This window comes from Salpingoeca rosetta (assembly GCF_000188695.1).
Source record: "Salpingoeca rosetta unplaced genomic scaffold supercont1.38, whole genome shotgun sequence".
NCBI classification, from domain to species: domain Eukaryota; class Choanoflagellata; order Craspedida; family Salpingoecidae; genus Salpingoeca; species Salpingoeca rosetta.
The window spans coordinates 547,404-556,898 of record NW_004754896.1 but is presented as its reverse complement, the minus strand read 5'-3'; the positions used below and the strand labels follow the sequence as shown (position 1 = coordinate 556,898).

General features: G+C 53.6%; 3 protein-coding genes across 3 annotated transcripts in view; 1 reads left to right on the top strand and 2 right to left on the bottom strand.

Annotated features, from left to right (window-relative positions):
• Positions 1 to 3,587, bottom strand: part of PTSG_10622 (TKL protein kinase) — a gene marked incomplete at its 3' end in the record, with an annotated part of 5,894 nt that extends 2,307 nt beyond the window's left edge. The window contains exons 1-6 of the mRNA XM_004988100.1: positions 3,085 to 3,587; positions 1,638 to 2,842; positions 1,271 to 1,405; positions 802 to 859; positions 390 to 512; positions 85 to 174 (exon numbers count right to left, since the gene is read on the bottom strand). Coding sequence (XP_004988157.1) covers positions 85 to 174; positions 390 to 512; positions 802 to 859; positions 1,271 to 1,405; positions 1,638 to 2,842; positions 3,085 to 3,214 — 1,741 coding nt within the window. The 5' untranslated portion in view covers positions 3,215 to 3,587. The remainder of the gene's footprint in view (positions 1 to 84; positions 175 to 389; positions 513 to 801; positions 860 to 1,270; positions 1,406 to 1,637; positions 2,843 to 3,084) is intronic.
• A 66-nt stretch (positions 3,588 to 3,653) lies between these two features.
• On the bottom strand, positions 3,654 to 7,730 carry PTSG_10621 (uncharacterized protein). The gene is made up of 9 exons (XM_004988099.1): positions 7,453 to 7,730; positions 6,892 to 7,115; positions 6,586 to 6,668; positions 6,207 to 6,341; positions 5,908 to 6,017; positions 5,471 to 5,564; positions 5,086 to 5,179; positions 4,574 to 4,749; positions 3,654 to 4,227 (listed from the first exon to the last, which is right to left on the bottom strand). The coding sequence occupies exons 1-9, from the start codon at positions 7,524 to 7,526 to the stop codon at positions 4,003 to 4,005; spliced, it is 1,215 nt and encodes a 404-aa protein (XP_004988156.1). The 5' UTR covers positions 7,527 to 7,730; the 3' UTR covers positions 3,654 to 4,002.
• A 593-nt stretch (positions 7,731 to 8,323) lies between these two features.
• PTSG_10620 (uncharacterized protein) overlaps positions 8,324 to 9,495 on the top strand; it is a gene marked incomplete at its 5' end in the record, with an annotated part of 5,003 nt that continues 3,831 nt past the window's right edge. The window contains 4 exons of the mRNA XM_004988098.1: positions 8,324 to 8,377; positions 8,602 to 8,677; positions 8,944 to 9,056; positions 9,324 to 9,386. Of these exons, the coding sequence (XP_004988155.1) occupies positions 8,324 to 8,377; positions 8,602 to 8,677; positions 8,944 to 9,056; positions 9,324 to 9,386 (306 nt within the window). The remainder of the gene's footprint in view (positions 8,378 to 8,601; positions 8,678 to 8,943; positions 9,057 to 9,323; positions 9,387 to 9,495) is intronic.

Genomic DNA, 9,495 nt, shown 5'->3' with positions numbered 1-9,495 from the left:
CACACACACACACACACACACACACACACACACACACACACACACACACACACACACACGTACATACGTAGCAAGGGTACGCACCTGAGAATGTCATTGCGTTTCGAGTGAGGAGCACGTTTGGTGATTTGAGGTCGCGATGAATGAGGCCGTGCTGGTGAAGATACAGCATGCCTGCAGGCAACGATGATGGCGGGAAAACGTGAGACTGAGGTTGCAGTCAAACCATGCACACACACGTACACACATACACACACACACACACGCACACACGCACACAAACACAAAAACGCACGCACGCATGCACACAAACAAACAAACACACACACACACACAAACAAACAAACAAACAAACAAACAAACAAACACACACACAAACAAACACACACCTTCAGCGACACCGAGCGACCACTTGGTGACAGAGGCGAGGGAGTAGGGCTTGTTGGTGCAGTGCAGAAAGGTGAACAGCGACCCGTCCGTCGCATACTCCATGCACAACCACAGGTGGTCCTCTGGTGGGCAGAAGCACATGATGGCACACACACATGTGTGTGTGTGTGTGTGTTGTGTGTGAGCGACACAATCAAGCATGTTTGATGAGCTACATTGCGTGTGAGCGCGCACAACACCAAACACAAGCACAAACACAAGCCGCAAAGGTGGCGTGACCGCGCATGCATGCGTTGACCACTGTTGGTTGCAGCTGCTAAACGTGCTCAAAATACCACCATCACCCACCACCACCATCAACACCACCACTACAACTCTCACTGCTCGTATGGGGTGTTTGTGTTGACGAACCGACAAACGCTGCGCCGTGGAAATGGATGAGGCAGGGGTGGTCAATCGTGCTCAGCACCTGCACGACGACGGTCGACGGATGGATGGATGGATGGATGGGTGGATGGGTGGATGGGTGGATGGGTGGATGGGTGGATGGATGGATGGGTGGATGGATGGGTGGATGGGTGGATGGATGGATGGATGGATGTGTGGATGGATGGGTGGATGGGTGGATGGGTGGATGGATGATGGTGACGGTGGTGAGTCAACTCGACAGACAGTGCATGCCGAAGATGAATGAGACGATGACACGAAAACAAGGTGGGCACGACGCTTCAGCTACAGGTACAATTGCACACACACACACACACATCACACACACATCACACACATCACACACATCACACAGACACACACACATCACACACATCACACGGACACACACACACCACACACACATACACACACACCACACGCACGAAAACACCTTGATCTCTGCGACGAGCTTGTCGTTTGTGATGTGGAGGGAGGAGTGTGACTCCTGCCCGAGGACTTTCACAGCAACTTCCGTGCTGCCACGCCACACCCCCTTAAACACCTCGCCAAAGCCACCATGTCCAATCTGCACACACACACACACACACACACACACACACACACACACACACACACGTGGGCAAGAGCCCATGTAGCGTCGTGTGAGGAATGGCAAACACACATTCAAACATATACACACATGTACACCACACGCACACACATTCACACATATACACACATGTACACCACACGCACACACACACAAAGTTAAACACACACACACGCACACACGCTTCTATTGGGCACAACGAACGCACCTTCTTCTGCAGCTGAATGTGCGTGCTTTCGATGAGCGAAAACTCCAACAACACCGCCATTGATGCCATCCTCTCAGCCATCACATCACTGCCACCATCATCACCATCACCACTTTGTCCAGTCGCTTGCTGCTGCTGCTGTTTCTCGTGCTCAACGTGTTCATAGGGCGGTGGCGGTGTTTGTGCCCTGTGCATGTGATCCACATCACCATCGCTCACGTGCACATGCACACCGCCGCCACCACATGCAGCTGCTTCCTGCGCCTTTGCTCTGTCCTGAAAGTGATGATACGACGGCATATGCCGCTGCTGTTGCCGCTGATGATCATCGTGGTGATTGCGGTGGCTGTAATCACCGTGCTTGCCATCATGCATGCCACCATCACCACCACGGCCACGGCCGGCGACAGCGTAGCAGTCCTCTTCTTCATCCTCGGAGAGCGTGTCACTGCCACCGCCACCACATGCTGCGTGTGGCATCATGCGCTTGACCGCTCCCAGCGCCCGTGTCAGGCCAGACGCGTCGCTGCCACTTCTGTGCATCTGCACACCATCACCATTGTTGTGCTGCTGGTGCGCTGTGTTGCGACGATTGCCGTTGGTGTTGCCATTACCGGTGTGATGTTGCGGTGGTGCTGGGAGTGTTGCACGCCGCTGTCTGCCTGCAGGCACGAGTGCATCCTCGTGTGCCGCGTCCGTCTCGCTGAACACGCGATGGAAGGCGGGGTCGTTCTCCGTCACGGACATGTGCGGGCTGCGCACACACTCAATCATCTGGAACATGTCACCTATCTCCACCTCCGCGTGGGAGCGGCGAGTGGCCTGCTGCAGGAGATCACGCATCTCCCGCGTGCGCGCGTATGTGCGCGGTGTCTTGCCGTACTTGTCGCGAACGTTCACGCTGACGGTGTGGTCCAGCAGCACGCGCACGACGTCCACGTGGTTGTAGTAGACGGCGAGATGCAGGGGCGTGGTCTGCATGGTTGATGCCGCGTTTGGGTCACACCCGTACTTGAGCAGGAGGCGTGTGGAGCGACCAGTGCGGTCGTACATGCTGGCAAACTGCAGCGGCGTCCAAAGGAACCACAGCCGCGATAGCAGCGTCAGCGGCGCGGGGATCCACCAGTACACGCCGTCGTATTCGTAGTCGCGCAACTGGCGCTCCGTGTCCTTGGCAAGCACGTGCTCCAGCTCTTCCCACTTGCCTACGGGTGGAGGGGGAGGGAGGTTTATTGAGGGGGTGTGGGTTGGAGGGGAGATGGAAGAGGAGAGCACATGCGTGAGCGCGAGACTAAGCGAGTCGAGGGCATCGCAATCATGAAGGTACATACACACACACACGCGCGCGCATGCACACACACACACACATACACAAAAGCACACACACACACAAAAGCACACACACACACACACACAAAAGCACACACAAGCACACACACAAGCACACCTGCACGGATGAGGGATTTGAGGTGTTCGTCAGAATGGCGGCTGGATGCGCCGCCATCTTCGCCATCTTGGCTCATGTGTTCAAGGTCTTCCAGATCTCGCGACCACGACGACTGCACCAGCTCTGTCATGGGCGTGCTGGTCACAAGCTGCACGAGTCGGGCGAAATCGCAAGCAAAAGAAAATGGACGACAGGGAGGAAAGGTGGAGGTGGACGGATGACACACCAAAACAAAACAACACAAGACAAAAGGACACGGAAAGCGAGCAAGGGCGACGCGAAGGACGACGATGCACAGAGCAAGAGAAGAACAAAAGTTGCTCGTGTCGGTAACTCTTTGGTGACCTCAACAACAGGCTGGGCTTTACGTGTGATGCGTCTCCTTCACACACGAAACAAGGAGAGAAAGAGGAGAAGGGCGTCGGCGGCTCTGACTGTGACTCTGTGTGCGACCACCATGTGTGGGAAGAAAGGGATTGTCTTGTCGCTTGTCGTGGATGCGGTGTCAATGATGACTCATCAAGCGCCGATCTGAACAGCACAAATTGTGCAACTGGTAGAGGATTGAAACGGATTGAAGGTCTTTTTTCTGGGCGAGTTTGAGGTTGAGAGGGGGGGGGGGGCTTGGTTCTTCCCTTCTTCCAGCCCACACAAGCCTTCGCGCAAGCATACACAAGCCCACGCCCACCACAAGCCTGCACCACACGGACACCAAACGAAGGAAGAACCTGAGTGAGCCTGCAAGCACTGAACGCGTGCAGGCAAGGCTAACGAAAAAGAAACAAAGAAAGAAACGGAAGGCAAACTCACAAGCCAAGCAAGTCTTCATGTGTAATGTAACTGAACGAACAAAAAGACGGCTCGCAGCACACAGCAGAGGCAAACTGTATGTCTTTTCTTCATTCCCCCTCCCGCGCATCAGGCCATGGAGATGTGTACGTCGCCTGCCTCCGTCTGCATCTTGTAGCCAAAAGCTGTGAAGAAGCGTGCCCATCGCGTGTTCACGATGCGACGTTGCGCGTCGGTCAGGCCAACAAAGGCGTTCTTCTTGTAGTTCTTGATTTCCTTCACGTGTGCCTCCAGTGCCGGCAGAGCACTCTTCTCAAACCCGCCAATCTTGAGCGACTCGTAAATGCGGCGCATCTGTGCGTGTGCAAGACGGAGAGAGCAAGTGTGTGTCAGTGAGTGTCAGTGAGCGTGTGAGCGTGTGTGTGTGTGTGCGTGTGTGTGTGTGCGTGCGTGTGTGTGCGTGCGTGTGCGTGTGTGTGTGTGTGTGTGTGTGTGTGTGTGTGTGTGTGTGTGTGTGTGTGTGTGTGTGTGTGCAAAGTGCAGACACGCACAACCACAGCCACAAGCACAGCCACAAGCACAGCCACATTGCACGTAAAGAACATACGACCAAGCATGGCAAGACGCCCCTAAGCCTGCAAACACGTTAGCACGTTGCAGACACACCAGCCGCACTCTATGCCATTCACACCAAGCGCACCGTTGCAATTTTGTCGCGTTGCAGCTCGTCAAATGAGATTTCCACCAGGTTTCCCTTTGGAATGAGCTTGCGATCTTCGAGGTACGCGTCATGCACCACCTCGTACATGGTCAGGATTGTCTCCAACAGCCGCGCATCGCTCGCTGTCTGCAAAGTCGAGTGGCCCCACAGGTTGTCTGAACAACAAAGCATGTGCGAGTCTTGGGACATGAGAACTTGAGCATGAACTCTTGCTGGCTGTGTTGGTTGTTTTGTTGGACGGGACCGGAAGATCACGGTTGCTTGCAGGCATGAGATGTTATCGTCATAGGTGTCTCCTCAAATAGCAAAAATTCACCCCACAAACGAATGCATGCAGGTACACTGCCACTTGCACGCAAACAAACACACACACAGATACACACAGATACACACAGATGCAAGCATACACACACACGCACACACAGATGCACACACACACGCACACGCATGCACACACACACACAGATGCAGACACACACACACGCACGTACCTGCGAGGTGGAGCATGGAGCGGAAGACGCGATATGGGTTGCGGTGGATAAAGACAAACTGCGCATCGGGAAATTCTTCCAGCAACAGCTTCACCTGCACACAGATGAAGTGGTGGTGATGGTCAGGTTTGATGAGTGGGAGGGGATGTGCCATGAGCTAACATCGCGTTTAACCATCATCATCATCATCATGGCAGTTGCCTTGCTGTTGGCAGGGTACAGAGTTGTTCTGGACACAGATACACAAGCACGAGCAAACGCACACACACATATATGTACATCTACACACGTATACGCATACAAGCACATACACACATCGTTGAGGGGGTGCAAGAGAAGAGTGAACAAAACAGCTACAAACAACACAAGTTCTCGTATTCGCGACCTTGGCTGTGTGCGGGGGCGATTTGAAGCACAGGCGCCGCCCCTCTGCATGCACGCTCAGCTGCTTCACCATTGCCCGGAACAATTCCATGTACCTGCAATGTCAACGTGTTGGGGTAGTGGGGTTGAGTGAGTTGTGAGGGGGGTCAACGCGTTTGCGTTAACACTGTTCATGCTGTGGTTGAAGTGCACGACCAATACAGTACCACACACACACACATACACACATGCAACACACACACACACGCACACACACACGTACACACACACACATACAACACACACATACATACAACACACACACACACAACACATACACAACACAGGTACACACACACGTACACACACACCCGCACACACATGCAACACACATGCAACACACGTACACACACACACACACGTGCAACACACACGCACACACACGACGACGACACGCACCTGGCCCTTTCTTCGGCGGGGACATCGATCATGCGAAAATACTTGTGGTAGTGATCTGCTTCGCGCGGGAATATGTTGTTGGCGTACGGAGACAAGAGTGGTGTGCTTTGCTGTGGAATGGCAGAGGGGCGTGATGTGACGGGGCACGTGAGAATGGAAGTGCATTCCTGCTTGGACTGTGCATGCACACACGCACATGTAACGCTTACGCACACACAACACATACACAACACACACACATACACATACACACACATACACACATACACACATACGCACACAATCGCGCACATACGCACGTTGTAGGCGAGCTCATCCTCTTGTGGAACATCCATGGAAAGAGGAAGGTTGTCCATAGGCCGGGAAGGGTCCACAATCGAATTCATCACACGTCGAATTGGGTAAAGCAGGAAATAAATCGCCGAGAAGCCAACCTGTAGTCACAGCATCGTGTCACGCATCATCATCATCATCATCATCATCATCATCATCATCATCATCATCATCATCATCATCATCATCATCATCATCATCATCATCATCATCATCATCATCATCATCATCGCGCTGAGGTGGCAATCGACAGCTTACAAGCAAGTTCAACACACACGCACGCACACACCTACACATACACGCACACGCACGCACGCAGCTGAACAGGGCACGCTTCATTCTCACGCTGAAGGTTGTGGGAACGCGAAACTGGTCTGTGTTGAGGGAGAAGAGGTTGTGCAGCAGGGTCGTGCCGGAGCGATTATGACCTGCACAACGGAACAATATGGAAACGAACGCGGGAACAAATGATACAAGCATATAATGAGCGGTGACAGGGACGTGAGATGCATCACTGATAGCTCGTGCTCGTGCTCTCAGGCTTGTTGTTGCTGCAAAGTAGAACTACACACACAAGCACACACACAACACACACACACGCACGCACACATAATTTCAACCACACATACACACAATTGCTCGTTCGCTCACCCAGGAGGAAGACGGGCCGCTTGTTGATGACGACGTCACTTGTGCGGTGGCCGTGGAACACGTACTCAAGCCCAGTCAGCACGGTGTTGACGCATGCCATGATGAAGAGGAAGAGCACACGAAACCAGTAGTGGCGCCAGTCAATGTCGCGCCAGTGGCCAACCACAACCTTCCACCACTGGGCCAGCCGCATCCCCACAAGGTGGTTGTTCTTGGTCGAGTACCTGACAGGAGGAGCAGATGCAGTTGTTGCAAACGACATATGGGGTTCGTAATGAGTGATCGGGCATGCTTGCGCGTTGCAGCAGCACTACCTTCTTCAGGGGAAGGGGATGCTTGCTTCATGTCACACATAGCGAGAGAGATGAACACACACACACACACACACACACACACACACACACACATACACACACACACACACACACACACACACACACACACACACACACGCACGCACGCACACGCACGCGCACACGCACATCACACAGCTTACACACACGCACACTGCAAACACGCACACACACGCATACATTTTCACATTCACACAAAGAAACGCACTGGCCGCGGAGGTGGAACTTGTAGATGGGCTCAGTTGCATCCTGGCCCGGAAGCGCGCCATCACGAATTGTCATGACGAAGAGTTCCTCTTAGAGTTGTTGTCGTGCCTTGTTCGCGTGAAATTACCACAAATGGATCGTTCCACACGTCTGCAAAGGGCGGGGCAGCAGCGCGCGCGCGCGTGTGCGTGTGTGAGGGTGAAGAGGACGAGAGGAAAATGGTGGAGATGCTGCGGTGAGACACCCCAGTGCCCTGTGACAACAACAACAACAACAACAACAACAAGGCGACAGTGGCAGATCAGCTGTTGCTCCACTGCCTTTGTTTTCAAGCACACACACGCACACACTCACTCACTCACGCACAAGCACACACGTCATGATCCTCAGCTATGATGTAAACGCCTGCAGGCTGTGATGCCAGCATGATCGCAAATGATGTCTATGATGAGAGCGATCGCGTTCCTTCAATCTCCCCGCCCTCACCGCGTTCGGCGAATGTAGTGGTGTGGGAGTTGGTAGAAAAAGCAAATGGCCACACGGAAGGCCGCCGCCGCGTGGTGTGCTGGGACACAAGAGGGTGCTGAAGTGGCAAGAGGTGGTAGGTTCGCTGATATGGACAGAGAGAGGGAGAGGGCTAGAGGAGGGGTGGTGCTGCTGTGTTGTCTCGCTTGGACTTCTTGAAACGCTGGCAGTCCTACACGCCATTTTACGAAACTTAGCCATATCTTCACATAATTGTCATTAACCGCGTTGGCGCTGTTTTATGGTGTTCCGCAGCACATCAACGTCTGCTGCTTGTTTGCTCTGCTTGCTTTGCTTTGCTTGTTGTGGTGTTGTTGGGCACACATCCTCCTCCCACGTCAGACAGGATGACCAGCACGGGACTGCCATCGTCCTCAGCATCAGAAACGACCATGGTCAAGGTACATGCAAGCACAAGCGAATCACAAGTCACGTGCGATGTGTGTGTGTGTGTGTGTGTGTGTGTGTGTGTGTGTGTGTGTGTGTGTGTGTGTGTGTGTGTGTGTGTGTGTGTGTGTGTGATGTGTGTCAGGTGTGGTTGCAGGGTGGTGTTCACAAGTGCTTGATGAACTCAAGCCGCATGCTGGGCACAATTAAACTTACACTGTGGTTCAATTCATTGCAGGGGTTACCACCAGGCTGTGAATTAAAGCTGCAAGCCGCCGATGGCGCACAGTTTATCGTAGATCCCCGAATCCTTGGTGCGCCATGTCGTGCTTGTGTGTGCTTGTGTGTGCTTGTGTGTGTGTGTGTGTGTGCTTGTGTGTGCTTGTGTGTGTGTGTGCTTGTGTGTGTGTGTGTGTGTGTGTGTGTGTGTGTGTGTGTGTGTGCTTGTGTGTGTGTGTGTGTGTGTGTGTGTCAACGCAAAACTCCGTGTCCTTGCAGCCTCCTCACACTGCAACCCCTTCCGCAACACACACACACACTCTCTCTCTCTCTGCCTCTCTCGCTCTCGCTTGCGCTGCAGGCGTGTGTCCGACCATCAGCCATCTTGTCACGCGTGACAAGACCACGTTTAAGAACTCGCTTGGCGGCAGTTCCTTTGTCGTGGATGGCAACAACGTGCTCTTCAAGAAAGAAGTGCGTGGTTCACAGCCCACACCCGCACGCACATGATACGCTGCAGATGATGCGCTGCGGCTGCTGCTTGGGCTCACTTCTTCCTTACCACATTAATCATGTCTCTCCCTGTGCTGCGACTTTGGTGTACCCCACACCTGCACATGCATGAACGTGCGCGCGACTGATGCACGTGTGTCTGTATGTGTGTGTGTGTGTGTGTGTGTGTGTGTGTGTGTGTGTGTGTGTGTGTGTGTGTGTGGTGAACGCTGCCTGCGTCGTTGTCAGGGCCGCGTCGTGGCGTCACTGCTTCACCATGACGAAGACGAAGTCATCGTCAACTTGCCAGAGGTGCGTTCATGTTTGTCTGTCTGTCTGTCTGTCCGTCCGTCTGTCCGTCTGTCGGTCTGTCTGTCTGTCTGTCTACTTGTCTGTCTGTCCGTCTGTCCGTCTGCTTGTC